At 44.6% G+C, this 27,711-nt stretch overlaps 3 protein-coding genes and 1 long non-coding RNA gene across 4 annotated transcripts in view; 3 read left to right on the top strand and 1 right to left on the bottom strand.

The window, feature by feature from the left end:
- Positions 1-22,690, top strand: part of LOC115381459 (endophilin-A1-like) — a 34,182-nt gene extending 11,492 nt beyond the window's left edge. The window contains exons 2-12 of the mRNA XM_030082858.1: positions 4,784-4,792; positions 8,552-8,634; positions 14,774-14,842; positions 15,063-15,135; positions 15,209-15,352; positions 15,425-15,558; positions 15,631-15,789; positions 16,030-16,133; positions 16,216-16,346; positions 17,455-17,657; positions 22,681-22,690. Coding sequence (XP_029938718.1) covers positions 8,590-8,634; positions 14,774-14,842; positions 15,063-15,135; positions 15,209-15,352; positions 15,425-15,558; positions 15,631-15,789; positions 16,030-16,133; positions 16,216-16,346; positions 17,455-17,651 — 1,056 coding nt within the window. The 5' untranslated portion in view covers positions 4,784-4,792; positions 8,552-8,589 and the 3' untranslated portion in view covers positions 17,652-17,657; positions 22,681-22,690. The remainder of the gene's footprint in view (positions 1-4,783; positions 4,793-8,551; positions 8,635-14,773; positions 14,843-15,062; positions 15,136-15,208; positions 15,353-15,424; positions 15,559-15,630; positions 15,790-16,029; positions 16,134-16,215; positions 16,347-17,454; positions 17,658-22,680) is intronic.
- LOC115381715 (CD276 antigen-like) lies at positions 504-5,246 on the top strand. Its single transcript, XM_030083284.1, has 4 exons — positions 504-623; positions 3,132-3,467; positions 3,591-3,677; positions 3,777-5,246. The coding sequence occupies exons 1-4, from the start codon at positions 554-556 to the stop codon at positions 3,962-3,964; spliced, it is 681 nt and encodes a 226-aa protein (XP_029939144.1). The 5' UTR covers positions 504-553; the 3' UTR covers positions 3,965-5,246.
- Positions 588-21,911, bottom strand: LOC115381872 (uncharacterized). The gene is made up of 3 exons (XR_003930476.1): positions 21,836-21,911; positions 749-754; positions 588-598 (listed from the first exon to the last, which is right to left on the bottom strand). It is a non-coding gene; the product is annotated as an uncharacterized LOC115381872 (long non-coding RNA).
- On the top strand, positions 22,382-26,842 carry LOC115381677 (acidic leucine-rich nuclear phosphoprotein 32 family member B-like). Its single transcript, XM_030083227.1, has 7 exons — positions 22,382-22,584; positions 24,381-24,530; positions 25,026-25,148; positions 25,229-25,415; positions 25,498-25,586; positions 26,108-26,177; positions 26,644-26,842. The coding sequence occupies exons 1-7, from the start codon at positions 22,531-22,533 to the stop codon at positions 26,718-26,720; spliced, it is 750 nt and encodes a 249-aa protein (XP_029939087.1). The 5' UTR covers positions 22,382-22,530; the 3' UTR covers positions 26,721-26,842.
- The last annotated feature ends 869 nt before the right edge of the window (positions 26,843-27,711 follow it).

The raw sequence follows: 27,711 nt of genomic DNA, 5'->3' as shown, positions 1-27,711 counted from the left end.
GAATCAGACACCAAAATGATGTGTTGTTGCTTTTCCACATGACTCCGTTTCCTGGATGATTCATCAAGTCTCCTGGTGTGACAGATTAGAAACTGTCTCCATTAAGTTTTTATTCATATATCAAAGTGCTGTAAAATGTAAAGTCAGTGGCTTTCTCAGACAGTGGCAGCTTCAGTCCAGGCTGTTCTGGAATCTTTGTCATCCTGAGTTCTGTGACCAGTTTTTTACATTTAAATTCAGACAGAAGTTGTTTATGTTCATATCTGAGATTCAAATAAACAATCAAACCGTTTCTTTATTAAAATATCAGATTAATTTGTACACTCCATATGTGTGTTTGTTGAAGAGCAGATGACATGGTATTTCATAAGACACGGGTTTCTACTGGGTGGAGTTTCAGGGAGTTTGCTGATACGGGACGTAAGAGTGACGTCATCACAATGCATGATCACGTGATGACTCATAAGTTTAAAAGATCTCACACTCAATCGCCCATTCATTCATTCATCGTCCTGGTGGCTCGCAGTGAAACGTGGACTTCTCTCAGATCCACATGAACAGATCGGACTCTCTTTTCTGGGTTTTCTTCCTCCTGTTGCTGGATGTCTGGATTCACGCTGACGGTAAATACTGATCCTCTGCTCCTTTCTTCCTCCTTTGTGTCATTTCAGATTAAATCCAGACAAAGTTAACTGGGCCGAATTCCTGAGGCCTTTCTAATTGAGCTTGCTGTCTACGAAAACGAGACGGCAGCCTTCAGAAAGTAACTTTAAAACGTCTGAAAAGCTTAAAACGGGTGAATTCTTAACCGGGTTCAGCGCTTCGCGTCTTTCCCTGACACGTGTATTAAAGATTAAAACTTTTCAGAATACCTCGGAGCGGGATTTGATTGGTTGGTCTCAGTGGACCAACGGGAGATAATTTATCGTTAATGGACACCACCCTGATTACTTTAAAAATGAAACCAAATCAGTCAGTGAGGGAACCCCGGGACCTTCCCCGCCACAGTCTAACAGAAAACCGACACTGGGGAATACCTAAAAGAAATTTAACCGTCATTCTGTTATTTGTTTTCCCTTGATCTTTAGTGTCTGGAGTTTACTGAATATCATATTTCTGAATCCCCTGACCCCCTTTTTTTCTTCCCATTTTCAGACACTAACGGCTTTTTACAGGATTACAATAGTTTTAATAAACCACATTTGTTCTCATATACAGTCATTATTCAGCTATTAATGTCCAAAAATATTTTTACCAATTCATAATAACATATAATATCCACACTGAGTGTGTTTAGTTTAATATAGTCGTATCCAATAAAGAAAACTCACTTTTCATTCTACACTTAATTCTAACTATATCTGTTTTAACAACAAACTACAACAATGTTTGAACGAATCTTTGAAACACATTTTACAGTTCCTATTCCTATTATTCTTTAATTATTGCGATCTCATCAGCAGGAACTGACATCGAGCTGAGTCATTCATCAGTTTCAGTGGATGAATCAGCAGTCTTCCCCAGCTATCATCTGAATACTTTCATCAACATTCAAGCAATGTTTTTACTTCCATCCATCCATCCATTTTCTACCGCTTATCCGGGGCCGGGTCGCGGGGGCAGCAGTCTCAGCAGGGATGCCCAGACTTCCCTGTCCCCAGACACTTCCTCCAGCTCCTCTGGGAGGATCCCAAGGCGTTCCCAGGCCAGCCGAGAGACATAGTCTCTCCAGCGTGTCCTGGGTCTTCCCCGGGGTCTCCTCCCAGTGGGACATGCCCGGAACACCTCCCTAGGGAGGCGTCCAGGAGGCATCCTAAACAGATGTCCGAGCCACCTCAGCTGGTTCCTCTCGATGTGGAGGAGTAGCGGCTCTACTCCGAGCTCCTCCCTGGTGACTGAGCTCCTCACCCTATCTCTAAGGGAGCGCCCAGCCACCCTACGGAGGAAGCTCATTTCGGCCGCTTGTATCCGGGATCTTGTCCTTTCGGTCATGACCCAAAGCTCATGACCATAGGTGAGGGTGGGAACGTAGATTGACCGGTAAATCGAGAGCTTCACCTTTCGGCTCAGCTCCTTCTTCACCACGACGGACCGATACAACGACTGCATCACTGCAGCCGCTGCACCGATCCGCCTGCCAATCTCACGCTCCATCCGTCCCCCACTCGTGAACAAGACCCCAAGATACTTGAACTCCTCCACTTGGGCTAGGGTCTCTCCACCAACCTGGAGGGGGCAAGCCACCTTCCTCCGGTCGAGGACCATGGCCTCGGATTTGGAGGTGCTGATCCTCATCCCTGCCGCTTCACACTCGGCTGCGAACCGCCCCAGTGCATGCTGTAGGTCCGGGTTCGATGAAGCCAACAGGACAACATCATCTGCAAAAAGCAGAGATGAAATCCTGTGGTTCCCGAACCGGACCCCCTCCGGCCCCTGTCTGCACCTAGAAATTCTGTCCATGAAGATTATGAACAGAACCGGTGACAAAGGGCAGCCCTGCCAGAGTCCAACATGCACCGGGAACAGGTCCGACTTACTGCCGGCAATGCGGACCAGACTCCTACTCCGGTCACACAAAGACCGGACGGCCCTTAACAAGGGGCCCCGGACTCCGTATTCCCGGAGCACCCCCCACAAGACACCACGAGGGACACGGTCGAATGCCTTCTCCAAATCCACAAAACACATGGGGACTGGTTGGGCAAAATATTTAGTATGTAAATATATCAGTGGTGCACATGTAAACAGATTTAAAACAAAACAAATTACATAAAGAAATAAAATAGTCCCGTTATGGCAAATTGGTTAAAAAAGACAAAGGGTTTACAAAAGCCTACGTAGCCTAAAAGAGACACTCAAGTCAAGGAAATGAGTAAATCCATCCAGACTCTCCTGGTCCTGGTCCTGGTTCCAGTCTAGATTCTCCTGGACTTCAAGCTGACAGTCTCCGTAATAAAAACCCAACTTGGTGGTCTGTCCATATCAATGTCTGAGTGTGTTGTTCTCTGCAGTGTGTGGTGCTGTTGTTGCTTTTCTAAATGAAATCACCTTCTAATAAAACAATAACGAATCTAGATCACTTTCAGAGCGTTGTCATGGAAACGTGGCCTGAGTTTTCCGTCTGTTTCCAGGTGTCCCTGAGGTGGTGGCTCCATGTGAAAAGGTGTTTGTTCGTCCGGGTGACGTGGCGGTGCTGCCGTGCCTCCTGAACCCCCGGCAGGACCTGACGTTCTACACCGTGGAGTGGTCCAGGAGGGACGGGCCGGACCAGGTGGACTACATCCACATCTACCGGCGGGGGATCCAGGAGGCCACCGGCCCCACCCGGACCAGCCTGTTCCTGGACCAGCTGGCCCAGGGGAACATCTCGCTGGCCGTCCTCAACGTGACGCTGGCCGACGGCGGGACCTACTGCTGCACCGTGCCCAGGCTCAGCGGCACGTCGGCATCCGTGGAGCTGGTTGTTGGTGAGCAGACACTGACGGCGGAGTTCGCCCTCCAACCAAGCCATTCCGCTTTTCGTCAAGTGTTTCACATTGAAGTGTTCCAGTGTTCTCGCTGATCTGTGATTTTCTTTCTGGTATTTCCAGACCCAAACTACAGCCGCCCCTCAACAACGTTCCCGCCCCCGACCTCCACAGTGCAGGTGTTCACCGTGGCACCGACCGACGCCGCCGGTCAGTAACCGCTCCCTCGCTCTCCCTCCCTCTCTCCCTCAATGTTCCGGGCTGTTGGTGTGTTTTGGCTGACCCGTTTCATGTTCTCACGTCTCACAGGTTCCGGATCGGAGGTCAGATCGTTCGCTCCCACCGCGGCGGCGTTCAGCTTCTTCATCATCCTCATCCTCGCTCTCACTGTGGTCTCAATAACCCTCAGCAAAAGCCCCAGGAACAAAGAGTACGTCAAGGAACCCTGTGAAGACCCTTTAACTGCGGCCCCACTGAACGGCCACGTTTGTGTCTGATGGCGCGCTAGCTAGCGTAGCGTAGCACATCGTATCGTGGGTCCCAGGTTCTGCCCCCGCCGACTGCTGACGGAACTGAATCCCACCCACCAGGTTTCCCTGGAACTAGCAACTGAACCATGCCCCCGACTTTAGCATTAGCATGTAGCTCTGCGTGCGCCGTCGGAGTCCAGCTGTGGGGAAACGGCCAGATGTGACGCGCAGCTGGATGGCGCCGTCCAACGCCGGAGTCCATGAGTCTCCGGTTCAGGACGTCAAGGTGAACTTAAAGAAGAAAAGTAATCTGGAGAATCAGAGGGACACTTTTTCTGTTTTTAAATTTCAAATATTTAAGCTTCTGGTTTCACAAACTGGAAAGAAAAACATACTGACTGTGATTATATGAAGAAGAGTTGTCCTCATCAAATGTTGATGTGGAAACTTAGAGTTAGGATCTTTCTTTGTTTGCTGCTCTCAATCTCACAGCGAAGTGAAAAGGTTGTGACATCACTACACATGAAGGCTGCAGAGTCCCGGGAGGACAAGGGCGTTCAGGAAATAACACTTAACTAATGTCGTTCTTCGTCCCGCTGCTTGAGTTGGAACTTGTCCATTTACTTGAAAATGGCGGCCATTCTCTTGGACGAGGACCTGTTTGTATTCTGCTAATGTAACATGTTTATCAGTGTTAACTGCGTGCGTCTCAGCATCACTCTGTAGCTCCTTTATTTTCAACAATCAAAAAATCTAGAACATTCAGTGTTTCTTAACAGGTCTTGGAGGATATCCGCTCGTCTTTCATTTCCCTCACTCGTCTCCCGTCAAAGTTCTGTCCTTGACTTTTTTAAAGCTTATTGTGCATGTTAACCTTTAATTCATTTAAAACGTTGAAGGACCTTTTTTTATTGATTTGTAATTTTAGATTGTAGAGTGAAATGTTTACAGTCAAAAGTTTAGTTTTGTTATTTTAAGCTGAATGTTTACTGAAGAGAAACGTTTCTGCTGTAATACTGCTAAAGCAGTTTGAAGTGCACTCAATTTGTAACTTTTTTTTCTGTATTTTTTTTTTTTTCCTGAACTTTAAAGGGGAAGAAACGCTGGGTTGATGTTTAAACCTGTTACGATAATGAAGACGTTTGAATGTTCTGATTTGGGTCGTGGAAATGTGACACGTTAGCGACAAGTTTCTTGTTTTCTGAAGCACTTTGAATTTGTTGGCAGCTCAGCTCATCTTCATGTAACAGGAAAGTATGTTCTAGACCAGGGGTCTGCCACCTTTAGAACCAAAAGAGCCTTTTTTTTTTTTTTTTTTTTGCTTTCCACCGAGTCCAGCTGGTCTGGGGCTGCAAATCGGGGCGGCTGTGGTTCAGTGGGGAGAGCAGTCGTCTTGCAATCGGGGTGTTGTTAGCTCGATTCCTGTTTCCCCCCTGTCTGCATCTCGAAGTGTCCTTGGGCAAGACACTCAACCCCAAATTGCCCCCAGTGGATGGACTGGGCGCCTTGCATGGCGGCACCCTCTACTGGTGAGTGTGAATGAGTGAATGTGATACTGCAGTGTGAAGCGCTTTGGGCTGTCAGTGCAGTGTAAAAGCACTAAGTGTAGTCCATTTATCAAATGCAGTTTATGATACCTATATCTATTCATATTTATATCTTATGATGCATTTATGAAGTTTTAACTACAGTTTATAATAGTGAACATTTTATTACGTCTAACCTGTTTTTGTACCGGATTTTAACAGTGTTGCTCCTCTTTCCAAGTTTTTATTGGCTGATAATTTTAAAATTTTAGCAGATTTAACCATTTTACCTCATTGTAAGCAGCTTGTCATGCCAACCATAGTAAATTTCCTTTTCTCAGGAATTCTCGACATTTTAGGTTTTTTAGGTCGTTCTATAATTTTTTCCATGCATTTCTTGTGGGTTGAGCAATTTTTCCCAATTTATCTTGTGACTTTTTATGAGTCCCCTTTGAACCAAGAGTGATGAATCATTTTGCAAAGTACTGTGGTGTGTCACTATTTTTTTTTATTTATATTTTTATTGTTTTTTTCCACAATTATATAATCTCTTAAAGGCTACAAGTTACTGTATGCTCATTTTGTCAAAGGACCATATGTTCTTTAGGTTCAAACATCGTTTACCATACTCAAGGAATGAAATAAAATAAACTAACAAGCAAAAGAAATAAAAAAAAAGGACATACAGATACATACAGACATACCTACAAAGATATATATACACGTGCACTCTCACAATCACACGTGTACACAAACATACGCTCACATCCATACATCTACACCTACATACACCTATATATACACATACCTGTAGACACGTACATATGTATACATATACAAACCTATACATCCTCACATTCATACCTATACATATACATGCCCATTTACACATATATATTCATACATACACATCCATACATACACATATACCTCGTCAAACAATAATGGTCCGTGGTTTTAAACCGGGGTTTAGGTAAATAATTCCTTTTCTTCTTATTTGTAGACCTTCCTTATTTAAAAAAAAAACAACTTAATCTTATCCTCCCCTCTTCTAATAATTTGGTTACTCCTAAATAAAACCGGACCTCTGTTTTTTAATATACATCAACCAGCTACTCCATACTTTACTGAATTTATCTACTTCTGATCTAATTGATGCGGTAAGCTTCTCCATGTTATACATTTTTAACATTATATCCATCCATTCATCCACCCTTGGTGCCTGATCAGTTCCCCATCTCCTGGCAACTGCTTTTTTTTACTAGCCAGTAACATAATTCTTAATAATTTATAATCTTCCCTCCTTTTTAAAATTAAATTTTCTAATTTCCCCAAATACATAGTTTCAAAATTAATTGGAACATTTGTTTTCAGAACTGTTGCTATAACTTTATTTATTTCTGTGGTGTGTCACTATAATAAAAACAAGTTGAATATTTATTCACATCTCATGTAGTGAAAGCTTCATTGAGCCGCCACAGAGGGACTAAAGATCCACATGTGGCTCCACAGTTGCAGAGCCCTGTTCTAGGAAATGAAACTTTTTTTTTTTGGCTTGAAACTTTTCAAAACAAAAGCCGTCTTTACACGGCTACGCTCCATGTGAAGACTTGTCTGATCTGAGGTCTGGTTTTCTAACCTGACCTCATTGCACTGAATAAACTGAAGTCAAGATACATTATTATAATAACCTCATCATGTGCTGTTGTTTATGATTTGAATAAAGATGTGAACACTCTCTGGGTTTTCTCTCTGCTTCTTTTAATTTGTTCCGGCATCAATCCATCTTGTCTTGTGTACATTCAGTGATTGAGAAGTGGATTTCTTGCTTGAAACAGTTGATTGAAGCTCCTTTTCTCTTAATTGATTTATTTCATCACTTCATCTTTTTTCCTACTGTTGAACATCAATTCAGAAACACAACTTTAAACAAAAAAAAAAAAAAAAATGAAGCAGGAGCGGCTCCAACTGACGTGTAGTGAGAGGAGCGGCGCGTTGACGTCACAAGAACACGCACACGCGTACAAATACAAACAAAGATCGTCTATTTAAGAAAGATAATTGTCTTTTGAAAATGAATTAATGAACAAGAAAACAACTCCAGCAGACAGTTTTTCAATTACAGTGATTTTTTTGTGTCACTTTTAACTTTTGTATTTACTTTTAACTTTGCTGCATGTTTGCTATATTTTTATGTATTTTTCTTTCCTTGTCATTAGGTTAGTAGGTTTTTGCAGTATAGTTACCTAAACCTTTCTGTCAGGATAACGTTTCCAAGATGACAAAACATGTTGCCGTCACTTCAGACGTGCACAGAAAGACGATGCATCGATCGATTCGCTCCATTGAAACTTGGCTGCTGACACCGAGTACCGATATGAGAACTTATTAAATGTTAAATACATACATGGCGACGTAGCCTGTATGTATCGTTTCTATATGGAGCATGAATCAGTTTATGACATTAATCAGTACCCATATCGGTACTTTATATTGAAATGTAGCTAAAGGTAAAGACCCATATTCTAATATTTTATTGGTGCATCTTTAGTTTGTAAATTTAGATAAAATCATCATCATCATTATTATTATTATTACTATTATTATTATCATCATCATCATCATCATCATCATCATTATTATTGTTGTTGTTATTGTTATTATTATTATTATTATTATTATTATTATTATTATTATTATTATTATTATTATTATAATATCTGTTTTATCATCCCTGATGAGTTTGGTGTTGGTTTTATTCGTTTCCGTCCTCAGATGTCAGTCGCAGTGATCCATCATCACATTAGACGATCTGTGTCCCTCCGCCTCTCCGCTCTGAAAATAGACCCAGCTGGGTTTGGTCGCTCCATCTCCTGCAAAATCATTATAAACAATTAAAAAAAGAAACAACAAAAAAATCAAAAACACAGATCAGCGGGGACTGTGCAGCCGCTGAGCCGTGACGGGAGGATTTATTATCGGGCTGTGGCTCGGCCTGATTCCGCCTCCTCCATCCCTCCGTGCGAGCACGGCTCTATTTTATTATATTTAAAAAAAAAAGGAAAAAAAAGAAAAAGAAAAAAGGAATAACCCGGTTTTCTTCATCGTCTCCTCCTCAAACCGAAGATGTCTGTGGCGGGGTTGAAGAAACAGTTCCACAAAGCCACGCAGGTGAGAAAACACATTTAATCGGCATTTTTTCCGGCTGTTTATTGGCTCCATCACGATGCAAACAGTGCGAGTTTGATAAAAACGGATCGTCCCTGAAGTAAACATCTCCCGTCCGGATAGATTAGCTTTAATGAAACTGAAAAATAACAAATATTAAAGGTTTTTTATGGATTTTTATGTCATTTTTCAGGCTTGAATCCAGACTGGAAATGGCTGTTTATTGATCTATGATGTCGCGTGCGTGTCTGTGAGTTCTGTTTTGGAATGAAACGGGAACATTTGTTGTTATAATCCCGGTCTGTTGATGATTTATTGGGGGGTTTCGCGCGGTGTTTTCGTGCGGGGGCGCGCTCAGAACAGGGTATACCCCCCTCGCACGTGCGCGCACCTGCGCACACGCACGCGCATCGGTTTGGATGTAATATTACGTAACAGCTGGAGAGCTGATTGGCTGCTGCCGCACGCGACGGGGAATTCCCTCCATCCTCCCTCCATCGTTCTTCATCTCTCCATCCTCCATGCTTCCCCTCCATCCTCCATCCATCCATCATCCCTATATCCCCCATATATACTCCATTCATCTACCCTCCACCCATCATCCATTCATCACCCATCCATCATCCCTCTATCCTCCATCTATACTCCATCCATCATCCCTCCATGATCTATCCTCCATCCAACATCCATTCATCACCCTTCCATCACCCCTCTATTCTTCCTACATCCTCCCCTCTATCCTCCATCCATCCTCCCTCCATCACTCACTATCTTTCCATCTTTCCTCCACCCCACAATCTTTCCTCCATCCATCGTCTCGTCATGATTCACATCTTTCCTCCATCCCGCCATCCTCCCTCCATATTTCCTCCATCCCTCCGTCCTCCATCTTTCCTCCGTCATCTCTCATCATTTGCAATCTTCCCTCCATCATCCCTCCCTCCTCTCTTCATCATCCCTCCATCTTTCCTCCATCATCTTTCCATCCTCCATCCTACCTCCATTTTCCTCCATCTTTTTCTCTCGTACCTCCATCTTTCCTTTATCATCCCTTCATCCCTCCTCCATCCTTCCTCATCCTCCCTCCATCCTCATGTCATCCTTCCTTCATCATCACTTCATTCTCCCTGCATCTCTCCACTTTTCATCCATCATCCCTCCATCTTCACTTCGACCTCCCTTCTTCGTCATCTTTCCACCCTCCATCATCCCTCCCCTTAATCGTTTCTTTCTGAATGTTCATTGCTGAGGAATCTTTTCTTTAAAGTTTTGTTCGTATCTCATCAAACTTTTCCTCCGTCTCTCCGTTTGTTCCCCTCCTGTGTTGCTGTTGTCATCAGTATATCAACCACCAGGGGGCGCAACACACCCTAACTTATGTTTTTTTGAGACGTAATGCCTTTCTCTCAGTATTCCAGGTAGTAAGAACAAAAAGTGGTGAAATTTAGCCGTACAGCCTCAACTCAGGGATTTATTCACTTTGGTGTCATACAAGAGTCTTTGTTTGTTTGTTTGTTTGTTTGTGTGTTTATGTCTCTTTCTTCTTCAGTTTTGCCTCATTGGCTCCGCCCACTCAGAGGTGTCTTGACCAGTCAGACAAGCTGAGCGGTGTTTGTGTTAAAAACTCGACTGGAACTTTTCCGTCTCCCGAGACTTTGAATGTAGGACACGTCACAGCGTGTGTGTGTGTGTGTGTGTGTGTGTGTGTGTGTGTGGAAATGGGACACCTCAGTCCGAGTGACTGAATAAAACATGACGGAGAGAGAGAACAGAGATCAGTGCTCACATGTGGAAACCTCAAAGAGCGACTGATTAAAGGGAAACTGAACGCATCACATGAAAGCCCCCAAACTCCCTCGCCTTAATACGTCTGTTTGATATCGTTCCGATCGAAGGTACGATTTTCCTGATCTGCCGCTTCAAACACTTTGCCTACTTTTGTATTGACTATAAACATAAAGGATTTCAAGTGAAAACAACACAAGATTTCACAGTATTTTGGAGTCAGGCAACAGAGTTCAGAGCATCTGGAAATGCTCTGACTCTGTCTTCATGGAAACACGACATGAAAATCACTTTTCTGATACTCTGGTCCTGGTTCCAGTCCAGATTCTCCTGGTCCTGGTAGTTTTACAGTTGACAATAACAATCTAACTTGATGTTCTGTCCATATGAATGTTTGTATTCTCTTCTTGTGAATCTTGATGAGTGTGTTCTCTGTGGTTTCATTACTAAAACAAACAACGGCGCCAATTTACCAACTTGAGAACTACGCCGTTTTCGGTGTATCTGCTGTTGCTGTGGAAATGAACATAGTTTCCAAAACGTGAATGAGACGAATGGCCTCGAGCTGAGAGGAACTCCGGTCCTTCAGGCTGCCGTTTATCTGTTTTGGAACGAGTCGGTTCTAAAACACCAGAGTTCTCCAGTCCATCAGAGTCCTAGATCTCGGTGGAGTTAGAAACTGTGGGAGTTGTGACTGAAAACAAGAAACAAACGACTAGCTGCTGGTGGTTGGTGCTGTGGACCAGTGTGTGTGTGTGTGTGTGTGTGTGTAACAGTTCTGGAACAGTTGGATCAATCGGCAGCGGCAGCCTTGCAGCTACAACATCTCGTGTTCATGTGGAGCTGTTGAAGTCCAGTGGTTAGCGACAGGCTAACGCCACATCTGTTCAGGCCTGTCAGACTTTAATGAAACAACAAAATGAATCAAAACGCACCTTTTCGTTTGTCCAGACTGTTGAACAGGAATCTTTTTGATGTCTGCCGCTCCACGCCGCAGCCGATCCACTCTCCTGGCGCTCGCAGATCGATGAGCGCCGCTGCTGCAAACACTCTGCTCTCTAAATGTTCACGAGCTAGCTGCTAGCTAGCCTGGCTTAGCATCGAGAATGGAAGGAAGGGTAATCTGTCACTTTGCTTTGTCTGATAGCTGCCAGAGGAGAGGACGAACATTAATATCAGCTTCATGCTACAGTACGTCAAACACACGTACGAGAAGTTCTTATTTGCTTGAAAAAGTTTGAATTGTAACCCGAGACGAAAGAACAAATTGGCAGAGCATCACAGTTTGATTTTAACAAGTTTCTCTGGTTTATTTTCAGCCAGGTGTTCCCAAACTTTAGAAACTGGCTCTGAGCTTGAGCCTCTTCCTACATATTCCACTAAAAGCTCCACGGCGATGTTGCGCCATAACTCGCCGCATGCCTTTCTGATGAACTGTGCTTTTAGCAGTGTTCTGCCACTTCCTTGCATGTTGTGTGGAAATAGACTGGACGTTCATTTTTAATACAAAACAAACATCCGTTGACGAGAATGGAGGCTTTGGTCACAACACATTCAGTGGAATTCGGGCTTTTCGACCATTTGTTCCGCCATATTCCATTAGAGATGTAACGTCCAGGAACGAGTCGGTCTTTTGAACGGCTTGTAAAGTTAAAGATGAGAACCGGTTCTCAGCAGCCTGTGAGTCTTCAGTCTGGTCTTGTTCTTGGATTTCTTGTCTCGGCCTTGACTTGGTCTTGTGTTCATTAACTTTTAATTTGTCCTGCATTGTTTTTTTTTTGTAATGAAACCACTCCTGTGTTGTTCACCGCGGTTGTCTGGTGAGCTGCGCAGCACTGTCTGTCTGGAATCGTACCATTTCCAAAAAGTTGCATTAAGAAATGTTCGAAAGTTCAGCGTTCTCACCTGAGATCGTAGTGACCGGCTTGTTCTTCCCTTACCTCGCTGCTCTGAGCCCGGCCTGGTCGAATTCAGCTCTGGTCTTCACCACAGCGCCCGATTCAGACTGTCACCATTTGCAACTAAAAACCAATTTTGGACGACCGAAAATCACAAAAAACACAATGTCTTCTTATGTTGTTTGTTTACAGGTTACTGTGCTGCTCTGTCTTCTTCTCCATTTTTTGTGTATTTTGAGTGCAGTGCTATACGGGTTACAGCTCCATCTAAAGGTCTGACGGATTTACTACGTGGTTTTGATTCTGGTCCTGTTCTGCGTCCTGTCCCCGGCCCCTCCCTCAGCCCGGCTCAGACTCAGTATTCACTGCGTGTCCTGAGTCGTGACAGAGAGGAGGACGCCTGCGTCGTGATGTGTGTACAGATGAATCCAGAACGAGAGCCGGAGACTCTGAGAACGTCTCCGTTCGCCTCCTGATGAGCCGCTCTGGTCCTGCAGGACCTGGAACAGCACCGGCGGTGTCAGGAGACGGCGTCTGATTGGTTAAAAAGCAGTTGTGAATAATTCCAGAATGTGCTGTGTAATGTTGATCGATCCTGCATGTTTGGAACTGGAGGCAGTTGAATCTGATTGCTCATTGATCATGTATTGATTATGCATTAAGAGGAGTCCCACCGGATGGTTTTAAGACCCGAGACCAAATGAAAAAGCCTCCTGATTTACCGCCTTCTCCATGTGTTCAGACATCGTCGATCTTCAGTCAGTTCAGCACGATTCCAGGAACATTTACATGAAGCCGTTTTGGAGAACAGCTCTGGCTCTAAACGAGTGAAAACTCTATTCCTGGTCCTGAGATTCTGCTCCTGGTCCTGAGACTCTGATCCTGGTCCTGCATCTCCACCTGCCTCATGAACACCTCTTGACTTCTGGTATTGAATCAGCTGCTTTCTGGTCATGTGCGGAGCTCACGGTAGACCACAATGCACCACGTCGGGTTTCTTCATATCGCCCTAATTCATCTTTATGGCTACCGCCAACAGCAGGTTGTAGCCAGACTGGAAACGCAGATTTTTAACCAGACTGGACCAGCAGCCTCTTCTTCTCAATAATTCATCAGTGCTTCGGAGGTGTCGGTGTCGTGTGAGCTGCTGCACTGCAGCCCGTCATGCTGCGGGAATCGAACCGTCTGCCTCCTGAGGAGTGTCTCTTAAAGGGAACTGCACTCTGGTTGTTTTCAGTTGTGTCTTGATTTCTGTTGTTGTTGTTCTCTCTTCAGGTTTTGTTTTTAAATGTTTTCACTGAACTTGACATTCTCACTCATCTGTATCTGTCACTTTGTGTTTGTTTTGTTATGTGGGCTTATTTTGTCCACTTCTGTTGTCACTTTTTGTTGACTTGCGTCTTTTTTGTTGGTTTGTTTGTTTTTTAATGTTTTTTGTCCTTTTATGTTTCTGGTTTTGTGCCTTTTTGTGATCAGTTTGTTTTTGATTTTGTTTTTGTTTTTTTGTCAGTCTCTTCATGTGGTCTTTCTGTGTTTTGTGCTGTTGTGTTGTGTTGTGTTGGTGTACAAGTGGGTGAAGATTGTTTTAACGTCCTGTGGAGGAGAGCAGATGGTGTGTGTGTGTGTGTGTGTGTACACAGCGCCCTCTGCAGGTGTGTTAATTTTGTTCTCATATTAGTGTTTTTCATTCAATTAAAAGTCATATTTTGTCTGTTTTTATTATTTTTTTGCTGTTACTTCAGAGATTTGGTCTTATGGTTCCTTGAAACTTTAGTTTTTGGGATTTTTTTGTTGTTGTTTTTTTTTTCTTTCTGATCAGTGTTTGTATGTGTGTGTGTGTGTGTGTGTGTGTGTGTGTGTGTGTGTGTGTGTGTGTGTGTCCTAAGTTTCAGCAGTGGGGGGTGTGTTGCTGGAAAAGGACAGTAGGAGAAGAGGAAGAGGCAGACAGGGAGTTATATAACAGTGTGTGTTTGTGTGTGTGTGTGTGTGTGTGTGTGTGTGTGTGTGTGTGTGTGTGTGCGTGCGTGCGCGCAGTGTACAGATCCTTGTTTCTATGGCAACTGCATCTTCCTCCTCATCTGTATGTTCCAGACAATTGTTTTGTTGTTATCAACTCTGCACGTTTCATTGTACACAAACACACACACACACACACACACACATACACACACACACACCCAAACACATATGCACACACAAACAGAAACAGAAACATGCAAAAGCATGTCAGTGTTCTACAGAAACCCTGTACACGCTGTAGTTTTCATGTCGGTCAACTAGTTGCTGTTCATTGCTGTAATGTAACATTTCGGTTGCAGCTAAGCTAGTTTTTCCAACTTTCTCAGAGTGTCGCTTCTTTAGAATTGTGTTATCTTACATTTTGGTGACTCTCTGCTGACTCCGCCCCCTCGATGAAGAGCAAACATTCGTCATTACTTTTTTTTTTTTCCTGTTTGCAGAAAGTCAGCGAGAAGGTGGGCGGGGCCGAGGGAACCAAGCTGGACGATGACTTCAAGGAAATGGAAAAGGTCTGTCAAATTTAATGTGGACGTTAGCTTCTGATTCAGACCTGCAGAGGAGTCTGAAGTCACACCCTCTTCCCTGATTGCAGAACCTCCTATCGACAAGCTAATGTGTTACTGTGGCCACGCTACATGCCAAGGAGTTTCAGGGCTCACACACCAGTGATGCTACATGCTAAAAGCTGTGTTCAGATCATTCAAACCTATCTTTGAATGTTCCCTGCAGAAAGTGGACGTCACCAGCAGGGCAGTGCTGGACATCATGACCAGGACTACAGAGTATCTACAACCAAACCCAGGTAACACACGCACACACACACTCCCTCTCTCTCGAGCTCTGTTCCTGATCATGTGACTCCTTCTTCCTGGAAGCATCCAGAGCCAAGCTGAGTATGATCAACACCATGTCGAAGATCCGCGGGCAGGACAAAGGCCCTGGGTACCCGCAGGCTGAGACTGTTCTGGGCGACGCCATGCTGAAGTTCGGACGGGAGCTGGGGGAGGAGTCCTGCTTCGGTACGTGTGGCGCTGCTCTTTTTAACGGCTCCGACACAACCTCTGTGACGTTCTGGGCCGTTCTCTCCTCAGGTTTGGTTCTCCTGGATGCTGGCGAGGCCATGAAGGAGCTCGGCGAGGTGAAGGACGCTCTGGACATGGAGGTGAAACAGAACTTCATCGACCCTCTGCAGAACCTCCACGACAAAGATCTGAAGGAGATCCAGGTGAGTGAGCGCCTAAACGCCACCGCGCGCCGCTAAAGAACCCAACGTGACGGGGTTCTTCTCCCCATGCAGCATCACCTGAAGAAGATGGAGGGCCGCCGGCTGGACTTCGACTACAAGAAGAAGCGTCAGGGGAAAGTCCAGGACGACGAAATCAAACAGGCGCTGGAGAAGTTCGACGAGAGCAAAGAGATCGCGGAGCAGAGCATGTTCAACCTGCTGGAGAGCGACGTGAGACTCGCTTCTTCTGCTGCATCTTCTCCACCTTTAGCACCAACGTGCCAGTGACTACTGCGATTAATATTTTTGCTGTTGTCGGGCAGATCATCTTTACTAGCGCTAGTTAAATGAAACATGTCAAATTGCTCTCCATTAGCATTAGCCACACTAGCTTTGATTAGCATTAGCCTGCATCACTAAAGGTTACCTTTCCTTTCTGTAACTGTGTGTGTGTGTGTGTGTGTGTTGCAGATCGAGCAGGTGAGCCAGCTGGCAGCGCTGGTCCAGGCTCAGCTGGAGTATCACAGTCGGGCCACAGAAATTCTCCAGCAGCTCTCCAGCAAGATGGAGGACAGGTACGACTCCGTGGCCCCGCCCACCAAAACACAGGAACGCGACATAATGCATACGCGATCCCATAACTGTGTCCTCCTTCAGGATAAAGGAAGTGTCCAGTAAACCCAGGAAGGAGTACACCCCCAAACCCAGGATGACCCTGGAGCTGCTGCCCCCCAGCGAGAGCCACAATGGGGGGATCCACTCCGCCAAGTCTCCCGGAAGATCACCAGGTGGGTAACGAGGTCGAGCAACCAATCAGGATGCTCTGTCTGCTCTGGCCCCATTTAGACCATAAAGTTTCATGTGAAAACACTCTGCAACGTTTTGAAAATGATGTTAGCTTCCACAGCAGCGTAGGACCAGGGGGCAGAGTTTCGGAAAAGTTATGTTTTACGCCACTGTTTCCATGGAGATGGAGCAATTTCAATCATTTTCATGGAGACAGAGTTGGAATATTTTCAAAACATTGCAGTTTTCACCTGTTTCTATGGAGATGAAGTCATAATGCCCTCAAAAATATTTAATTTCTCTCGCTTCTATGGAGCCAGAGTTGGAGCATTTTCAAAAAGCTGTTTCCCTCATTTCTATGGAAACGGAGTTGGTGCTTATTCAAAAAGTTGTAGTTACCCTCCATTTCCATAGAGACAAAGTTGGACTGTTGTCACCCATTTAAATGGAAACTGAATTGGACCACCTTAAAAATTTTTCGATTTCAACTATTTCCATGGTCATAGTGTTTTCAAAAGGTTTTGTTGTGACATGTTTCTATGGAAACCTCTGTATGTCCTGACTGGACCCTGCACATCCCAACCTGAACCCTGTACGACCTAACCCCGACTCTGCACTTCCTGATCCTTACTGTGTATGTCCTAACGCGGATACTGAACGCCCGGACCTGGACCCTGTACCCAGGGCCGGCCCGGGCTTCGGAGGCGCCCTAGGCAAGCTCGAGAAGCGCCCCTTGGGAGCGTGTATTTGGAGCGGTCCCAAGAGTTGTTGAGCGGGCGGGGGGGCGTTTGGTGCTGAGAAGCGATGCCGAACGATACCGATCAGTGCCGAGCAGCGCCGAGGAGCGCGGTGCATCGGACCGCTACACAGCGGGGCACATGGAACACAGGGCGTCGTGGCGCCCCTTGTACGACCGCGGCGCCCCCCCCGGGACGTGGCGCCCTAGGCAGCCGCCTAGTTCGCCTATGCCTAGAGCCGGCCCTGCCTGTACCTCCTGCTTTGGACTCTGTACATGCTGACCCAGACCCTGTACATGCTGACCCAGACCCTGTACATTCTGACCTGGACCCTGAATGTCCTGATGCGGACCCTGTTTCTGCCCCCTTGCAGCCCCCTTGGACCAGCCGTGCTGCCGAGCGCTGTATGACTTCGAGCCCGAGAACGAAGGTGAGCTGGGCTTCAAGGAGGGCGACATCATCACCCTCACCAATCAGATTGACGACAACTGGTACGAGGGCATGATCAACGGCCAGTCAGGCTTCTTCCCCATCAACTATGTGGACATCCTGGTGCCGCTGCCACATTAGGTCCCTGTTCTGCCAGTCGGTTCCCAGAAGAACCGCCTGAATATGCATCAAACTTCTTCTACTTCTACTTCTGTGCTTCTGTGCGATTCTGCTTTCACCACACGGACTGAAACGGGAGGGAAGAGAAGCCGGAGAGACCGGGCAGAGAAGAGACAGTGAGGAGGCGACAGAGTTAGCGCCAGGTTTCCGCCAGGCGCTGGGTCCCTGTACGTGCATGTCTGTGTCTATATGTACGTGTTTACGTAACCCTAAACGTACCCTACTCCAACTCTCTAATCCCACCACAACTGTACCCTACCCCAATCAAACACTACCATAACCGTATCCTAAACCCACTCAACCATATCCTAACTCTACCCCAACCATGCCTGAACCACACCCTAGCCGTACCCTACCCGTATTGAACCCTATTATAACCGTAACCTAATCACACCCTAACCGTACCCTTCCTCTATCTAACCGTACCCTGACTGTCCCCTATCCCGACTGATGAAGCCAGCGTAGGCTCCACCAACTGTTCTCTCTCTCTCGCTCCCTCCTTTACCTTTCTTGCCATCCCTCTCTCGACGGGATCGTCCTCTTTTACCTTAACCTGCCTTCTTTCACTGAGGCGTGTCAGCGGTCATGTCGGTCTTTGCCCTGCAGCGCCATTATTTGTTAGTTGTTTTTTTTTAACCCGTTGACTGTTAACGTCCGTCACCCTCACCGTAAGTCAACGATAAAGCAATTTGCAATAAGCCTATTTTTTCCCAGATCGGCATGTGTCTGAGCCCTTTGTCCTACTGAAAAAAAGGGAGAATATTTGTCGAGTCGTCAAACTGCTCTAACGCAACAATATTCCTTTCACAAAACCAAACCAGCACAGGGAAGTCGTCCTGACAAGAACTATTCACCTGGGAAGCTAACCAATACTTCGATCTGTGATTCTTCTGCTCTGAAAAGAGATAAAAGTCAGTTGTTTTTGTCTCTGTAGATATTCTAAGTTGCACATTCACAGTATTTTGTGTGTTTCGTGGATTCGGTGCTTTCCGATTGTTGGAATTTGTAGCTTTTGCATGCAGGACTGGTGTGAGCTGTGATCCGACTCTGGTTTTAAGGAGCTTTCAGAGACTCCTTCAATCCCGTTCCAGCTGGGTTTCTACAGAAGTGTATTGAATTCACATAAAAAAAATAAATAAAAAATCAGCTGTTCATCTGAATTAACGAGAAAATTATCTCGGAATTATATATTAAAAAAGTCATTTTAGAATAAAAACTGACAGGCTTTCTGAATTAATGAGTAAATTATCATGAGGGGAAAAAAATCTCATTTTTGGAATTTAGAACTGTCTCAAGTGTTGTTGACTTTTTGAACATTTGCAAATGTGGGCAGGTCTCTTTTAGCATTCCACTGATCTTGTAAATGCATTTTTACTGATGAGCGATCACATAGTGAAATCACAGTGTTTGCATGTGTGCGTGTGTGCGAAGCTGCAGTCGTACACGCCATTGGAATCTTTTGATTTTTTTTTAGATCATGTCATCGTGTACCAGCAGGATTCTGTACTAGCATGGCTAAATTTAACCAGGTCGTTAACCAGCCAACCAGCTAACTGTTTGCTTCGTCACATTCCCGTACTTGCGCTTTGGTGATGTCGTGTTGATCGGAGTACCTAAAAGTATTTAGTGCCTGAATCCTGAATACCTCGTCTTGAGTGGAACACGCCGAATCACAACACAATACACAAGTATCATGAGCTTATTACATGAAATGTGAACTTTTGGTTCCTAAATTACAGTGACTCCTTTTTTGAAAGTTGACGGTTTGTTTCTTACAAGGAGCACATGAAGAGGAATCATATTTTTTAGAGGTGTTATGTCGGAGGACGAGAAACTCTGAAGCTGTAGTTGTCGTCTCGAACGTAAATAGTTGTAACAGTTTGAGGAAAACCTGCAGGTTGTGGCTGGTGATTAAAAAAAACTGTCAATAAGATATTAAATACCAAGGCAATAAGTGACCATTTAACAATAAAATGCAACATCTCAATTCAAGAGGAAGAGATATCTATCTGTCTATCTATCTATCTATCTATCTATCTATCTATCTATCTATCTATCTATCTATCTATCTGAATATATAGTTAGATAGACAAACATCTTGGTAGCGAACTCACTCATGCTTTACCGAACTGTCTACCTAGCTTTGAGGCCTGTGAGCAAGCCGCCTAGCTAGTTACTTAGCCATATTAATAGACAGAAACCTAGCTATCTATAAATGAAAAATATCTAGCTAGCTTTCTAATGGCAACTCAATAAATGTCAACATATTTATCTAGCTTACTAGCTCACAATCTACATGTTTATATATATATAGATTTATCTAGAAAGAGTTAGCAAGCTAGCTACAATCTATGTATGCAGTAAACTACATTTAGCCCACAAGCTACCAATCTGTTTTTCTCGTTAGGCTGCAAGCTAGCTGGTCAGATCAATAATTCTGAAAAACAGTGAGTTAACCCGCTAAAACAACAACATAGCTTTTTTCTAACTGGCTAGCTAGCTGGCTAGCAGTAAGGCTATCTTATCTCTTCCATTGCCAAAGCACACAGGTGAAACCACCACAGTCACAGAATAAGTTGAAGTTGTTGCGAATCGGAGCGTTCCGGTTGTTCTTTGAGTCGTCCGTCTCGTTGCTGCTCTGCTGCACCTGGACGGGCGGAGGTTTAGACCTCAGCTACGTTCAGTGTTCTGCTTCCTCAGTTTCCTGTTTGTCCAAGTCGGCCTGTGGAACGTCTGTGACCTGCATGCTGCCGAACTGCTAAACGTCTTGGGGGGGGGGGGGGGGGGGGGGGTCTTTTTTACAGAAATTATTTAAAAAAAAAAAAAAAAAAAAATACATTAGAGATTTTGGTCCTGCTGGTTGTTTTCTCCCCAGTTTCTTATCATCACTTCCTTTTTGTTTTAAAGTTACAAAATATGTTCATGCTTTCTTTTACATCCTGTTCTTCTTTTCCATCTCTTCCGTGCTGATTTGCCTTCGATGGCGACTTGGATGCTAACCTCAATGAGGAACTTGTACAGCGTTACCCTCCACGATTTCCCACCAGTCACGTTAACGCGAGTCAGAGCTTCAGACCGACACTGGAATTCCAGAAACACTTTCAACCTGGTTGAGCTGAACCTCAGAGGAGGAGCCAATGTGTTGTTAAAAATGAAGTTAGCAAAAAGAGCCGATACTTGAGATGCTAACATACTTTTGAAGCATGTTAGCTCGCTAATCACAGCTATAGCTAATAATCTAATAGCGAATGTTAAAGGCCATTAAGTCAACGCTCATAGTAGCCTTACATACATGTATCCGATGTCAAGTGGCTAATCAAGATTGTTGTTAGTTAGCTAATTTTAGGCTAATTAACATAAATAATGAGAGTGATTTTAATTTAGATTTAGAATGACAACATAGCAAGACCCATTTTGATGTACTGGTAGGCTCACAGGCTATGTTAGCCATATATGGATACTGAGGGTTATGGAGACCAAAGAAAACTTGTGAAACAATCTCAAATCCATGTGTGTTTTGTTAGCTAGCTAGTTAAAATCACAGCTAACTAAGCATTGTTTATCAAGCTAATTAAACTAGGCTGTTATTGACATGTATGGCTGTGAAAGGCTACGAAGCCAACTTAAAATCACCAATGCATGTATTTACCGTCAGCATGCTAATAAAAGAAAAAGAAACAACTATTTTAGCATTTAAGGAGGAGTTTGAGATCTTTCGATGAACAATTAAAAACTGAGTTGGTTTTAAGAATTTTTGGCATGCTAATGTGCTACATTGTGATGTCCTCGGTTTCACCTGTTGACGTCTGGCCCTCGTTTCTGATGCTTTGGACTCCGCCTGCTTACATTTAGCTCTGCCTGCTGATATTTAGCTCCGCCTGCTGACGTTTACCTCCAGTCACTGACATTTAGGCTCCACCCGTGTTAACGTGTCTGTATAAAATGTGTGTCAGTAAATGCACACCATCCTTATTTATTTATTTATTTATTTATTTATTTATTTATGCGTTTATTAGCACCTGTGTTGATGTCACTGCACCGGTGTGTAATGTGGAGGAGTTGGGGGGGGTCATGGGGGGTCATGGGTGAGTGTGAAGGACTTAGCTGTGATACTAACTCTCAGTGTTGCTCCCATATTGGATGACGATGTAATCTCGAGACATCTGTATGTACAACTGCTTGTTGTGAAGATGAATTGCGATGTAATAAAGACTTAAGACACACTTCTGTCCTCTGTACATCCGAAATTCATCACATCGACACATGGAATGGCTGTGAAACGCCCACACACTCAAAAAAAGGGACTGCATAGAGCAAAACTGGCATGAAAACATGAAAAGAAATGCTCATACAATAATGTACAAAACATCAAGTTAAAATACTGCATGGGTACGAAATCACAGCAGAGACGCAGAGGTTCGCACAAATAAAATGACTTGTCTATATTATATACATATAGAATAGAATATATGCATATAAACACAAAGATATACAGATATAGGTAGATATATAGCTGTAGACATGTATGTGGAGAGACACAGAACAACTTGAAAAATACACAAAATTGTTACGAAAACACTATCTATCTACCTGCCCCATCTATCTATCTCAGAAACTGGTTCTCCGTCCGTCTTGTATACACTGCGCATGCGCGTCTCGTCCAGTCAGCGCGCCACTTCCTTTGCCGCCGCGCGCTCTTACTGCGCAGGACGCAGGCGGAAGCGCAGCACTGTGAGGCCCGTTGACTTGACGCAGGAGCCGCGTGTTGATGCTGCAGAGGACCGCGAGCACAGGAGCCGTCTAACCCCGACCCTACAGCCCCCCTAGAGACGCAAGGGCCATGGAAATGACGAGGAGGATCTCCCTGGAGCTGCGATGCCGCACCCCGTCAGAGGTGAGCGCCGTGTCCAGGTTTAGGTGCGCGTTCCCCGGTAGAGGAGGTGGAGGAGGGGAGGGGGTAGTCGGGGTGAGCACATGGCAGCCCCCCTAGAGCCTCCCGCAGCCCATTTAAAACCCTCTAAAGCGCCTGGAAAACCCTCGAAATGTCCTAAAATCTTAAATCTAAAAGAGCCCTGTAAACCTTTTTCAAGTCAAAGAGCAGTTTCACGCACCACCGCTCCTAACCGCGAAGTCGGTCTCCCGTGGGGAGTCAACAACCCCGGCAGAAACTCAACAAAACTGCTCAAAACAGCAATTAAATGGATCAAAATTCACACGTCCTCTCAGCTCTGCAGCTGGGTTGAATATAACGCTGTGTTTATTGATCGTCAGATCTGTAATGTTTCTGAAATGTAATGTAATGTTACCGAAGTTACTGTAGTCATAAACATGAGGCGTCCTTGTAAAACTTCGTTTTAAACCGGTCGCATTGCGTTTGTGAGTGATCGCTGCTTGGTTTAATTAAATAGAGGCGATTCTTAGAGACTTTAGCTTCTATTTACGTGTGATGTGTATTCTTAAAAATAGATTTATACATACAAAGTTCTCTGAATTGACGAAACTGAGGCCAACTTCGTCACTTGTTTACCGCCCGCGCTGGCTATTATTGGTTGATTTTGTTCATGCATTTTTGGATTCATTAACTGTTAAAACAGATTAATATATCCGTTTGTTAACTATTTTGCAATAGATTACATGCAACATGGAATGTAAGGTGAGTTTTACCAGTTGTTAACAGATGCGTGTCTCCGGGAGCCGTCTAATCCCCGCCGCTGCATTCGTTTAGAACGAGCAGACGCTTTCCCTATATAAAATTCACACATTTTTCGAGTTCCATTGTTTTTATTCTCTGGAATTGTTATGAAATGTGTATTTATTGTTTGAATAGAGTTTTACAGTTTCGTGTTTTCGCGTATGTTGTTGCTCGACGTTTGGGTTGCATTTCCTTGTTTATCGCGGCGTGTTTCCAGGCCTTAGTCGGCTCCGTCGGTGTTGAGGGCGCGTAGTCGGCGGCGTGTTAGCCGCGCTAGCCTCGCTAGCTGGCTAACGTGGCCGAATCACTAAATGTTACAAAACTAGTTCGGATTAACAGGATGGTATCCTCGTTTCGGACCAACCGAGCAGGGGCCTGGTAGCTCCCGGGCTGAGTGAGCCACCAGAGCGGGGTAAATGTTGAGGGAAACGGCGGGGGAGGCTAACAGCGTGTTAGCCGCGGAGGGCTGCGTCTGTTAGCAAGCAGCAGGAAGGGCTGAGAGAGTTAGCAGCCTGCTCGTTTCCACCAAAGAAATACATTTATGGCCTCAAAACATGTCAACCCTTCAAACTAAGGTTCCGCGGCTCATGAAGCTGCAGTTTAAAGTTTTCTAACTACATTTCTCCGTATTTTAGATTGCCTAATTTGTTTTGTATATTTACATTGTTTGGTTTGACCTACATTATTTGTTTTTCTTCTTTACCTTTATTTCGGTTTGACTTTTAGCAGTTCTGAGCGATACTCAGTTTTTGTGAGTTTTGCCTTTAAGGTATTGACTTTTTTTTTGCCTGTTTTCACCTTTTTCACTTTTATAAAATGTTTTTTCTTGTTTTTTTTTTTTTTTTACCATGTTGTCTTCAGTTGATGCATAACTGCTGGTCATAGATATTCACGTCTACAAATGTGTTTTTATAGGAAAGATGGGAACCAAATATTTTAATGATTGGACATGAAATTATGACATGGTGATGATGTTCTGTTTAAACCCCCCCCCCCAGGTCCAGGAGCTGGTTCTAGATAACTGCCGCACCAGCAATGGAAAGATAGAAGGCATCACCACAGACTTCGCCAACCTGGAGCTGCTGAGCCTGATCAACGTGGGCCTGACCAGCGTGGCGGGAATTCCCAAGCTGGACAAACTCAAGAAGGTGAGGGGGAGCCCAGAGCCAGCAACCGGGATGAACGGTGTCCCAGACGTTGGCATGCGATTCAGGACTGTTTACACCATGTTTCAGTGCTAATCTTATATTATAAACATTAACAATATGCTGACGGCATTGTCGATGTTCTCCAGCAACTTTTCTGAATCTGTGTTCGTGGTCCTGTGTGAAATTAATGAAATGAAATAGGTGAAATGACACTGTTTAAAAAACAGTCCAACTCTTTGTCCATGGAAATGGATGGAAATGCTCCGTCTCCATGGAAACAGGTGAAAACTACACATTTAGAAAAACAGTCTGGGTGTTTTGTTGGTGGACATGAATCAGAACCACAGAGCTCAACAGAACCACCATTCAGTTTGTGTATTAAAACTGATCAGAACCAGAAGCTGGTCTGTGCCAGCTCCAGGTTCTGGGTTCCAGCTCCAGGTTCTCGGCTCCAGCTCCAGGTTCTGGGTTCCAGGTTGTGTGTTTGTGTTTCAGTTGGAGCTGAGCGACAACAGGATATCAGGCGGTCTGGAGGTTCTAGCAGAGAAGCTGGTGAACCTGACGCACCTCAACCTGAGCGGGAACAAGTTCAAGGACATCAGCACGCTGGAGCCTCTGGTGGGTGGAGTCAGCGTCTCGGCGCCGCCGTCCCGTCTCGTCCGGCTCGCTCCTAAATGTGCCCGTCTCCGTCCCGACAGAAAAAGCTGCCGCAGCTGAAGAGCCTGGACCTGTTCAACTGTGAGGTGACCAACCTGGCCGACTACCGCGAGTCCATATTCAAGCTCCTCCCACAGCTCACCTACCTGGACGGCTACGACATCGACGACTGCGAGGCGTCCGACTCGGACGGCGAGGGCGACGGAGTGGACGACGAGGACGAGGAAGGTGAGGCGAGCCGTCAAGCCGGGACCGGGAACCGCGGCGCTGACCTTTGTTGGCTAACGGCTTCTGCTTTTTATTTTGAAAGAGGGCGAGTCGGAGGAGGAGGAAGACGAGGATGAAGACGAAGACGTAGCGGCGGAAGATGACGAAGACGACGACAGCTGCGACGATGACGTGAGTTCAGGGTTTCAGCATTTCAGGGGCTTTTGTTTCCCTCTAACATCGCTCTGAATACAAAGGGTTTTAGATAAATGAAGTTTTTTTTTTTTGAATGTGTGTTTGAATTAGAGAGACCAATATGGTTTTTTTCAGGGCCGATAACCAATATTTACAGCCAACAAAATTTTAAAAATCACAACCAGAGCTGTGCAGTGCTGATTGGCTGTTAGCCCTGCCGGCTCTGAGTGTAACCAATCAGATTGTGCTGTGGGCGGGACTTTCGTGGAGACTGAGTAGACTCCGGACAGAGAGACGTGTCTGCATCCGAGTCAGAATCATCCCGTTTCATTATTGGTCTCTCATCGGCCGTGAGATTTAAAAAAGGAAAAAGGCCAAAACCGATATGCCTCAAAATGCTGCATCATTAAAAAAAATGAAGATTTCGTATCAACAGAGGTCTGAAGGAACTTTGATTTTCAGTGATGGGAGTGTTAAAAGAACAGTGTTTGTTAAACTGCGGTTGTGATGGTGCGCAGGACGGCGAGGTGAACGGAGACGTGGACAGTGAGGACGATGACGAGGACGAAGAGGACGAGGAAGATGACGGTCTGTTTTCTTCACTTTTAAATCAAGTGTTCAGTGTTAAAGAACGTAAAACCGAGCACAAAACGAAGGCTGTTTTTGTTTTTTTTGTTTTTTTGAGAAATTGAAAAATAATTTACTTCAACAATTTTGAATACATTTTCTTATTTAAAGTTCTGCTTTGTCTAAAAAACTAAACTCAACAATTCATTATTCGTTAGACACTTTTAAGCTATATGTGTATGTATATATATATATATATATATATATATGAAATATAATTTTTTTAATGAACATCAAAATAAAGTTCTTATGGGAAAAAAATGAAACTATTATAAGGTTTCTAATTTTGACTAAAGAAGAAAATTGTCAAAAAATGTTAATTGCAGTAATTAAGTCGTAAATGTGAATTATCGGTAATAAGTTTTATTTTGAAGTTGAGCAGGAAGTTGGTTGTTTGACGCCGCGCTCGCTCCTCCTCTTCCTCCAGACGAAGACTCGTCTCCGGTCAAAGGCGAGAAGAGGAAGAGAGACCCCGAGGACGATGACGACGAAGACGATGACTGAGACCCCCGACCCCCCCGAAACAAACTGCCGGCACGCGTCACGCCGTGTTAGCTAAACATCTCAGCTCAGGGAAGGAAAAAAGAAAAAAAACAAAACAAGGCAACACGTTTTCCCGCCAAAAACTAGTTTGAGTTCCCGTTCAGTACGATCGTTTTCTCCCTTTGAGATTTTACGATGGAAACTGCAGATCTTCGTCCTCGCCTTTCGTCCGTTTATGTAAGATTTGTTTTTGTTTTTTCGTATGCGATGAAACCATCCCACCGTGGGAGCTTTGATGACATCACAGGCTGGGCTAAGCCCCGCCCCCTCCCAGGGTAAACTCTCCTCTGGTCTTTGCCAACAGAGCTTTTTAAAAGAAATATTTTTTCAAAGATTTTTTTTTTTTGTTTTATTTTCTCGTTTGTCGGGGGGATTTCTCCCTTTCTCTCGCATCCCCCTTTTCTTTATCTCCGTGGAGAGACGACGCCGCTCCTTCAATGATGTTCTTCTTTGATGTTGTTTTCCCTTTTTTACTTTCTGTAAGTTAAATGGAAAAACCAACAAAAAAAAGCGTACAAAATGGACTTTGTAAATAAAATCTTAACATTTTGACTCCGTCTTGCTTTGATTTTGTACTTGGCTTGGAGCGAGTGTCGGTTCTGGTTCTGGATCAGGTCTGAGCAGGTTCTGTTTGAGCGTCAGACATGGTATTTTGGAGTTTATGTTTGTGCAGCAATGTTTTGACAAGTTTCCGTTTCCTCGGAAAGCTTGAAAATGATGTAGTTGGCATGCCAGGCCAGGAGTTGGCGCTGTTTGAGGCATTTCACTGAAGAATGAAGGTAAGACTTCCAGATTGGAGTCAAGATTCCAGCCTGGATCCGGTTTGGCTTGCAGCCTGGGTCAGGTCCAGGACCTTCATGTTCAAACGTTGCTGAGGACGGATCCTGAAAGTGGCGTCGAGCCTGTGGCGAGTTTAGACACAGGAGAATCCGACCGCACAGATGGTGAGGTG

Source organism: Salarias fasciatus, chromosome 3 (genome assembly GCF_902148845.1).
Source record: "Salarias fasciatus chromosome 3, fSalaFa1.1, whole genome shotgun sequence".
Classification (NCBI taxonomy): domain Eukaryota; kingdom Metazoa; phylum Chordata; class Actinopteri; order Blenniiformes; family Blenniidae; genus Salarias; species Salarias fasciatus.
Note: the sequence above shows the minus strand (reverse complement) of the source record. Positions and strands in the feature narration are given on the sequence as shown.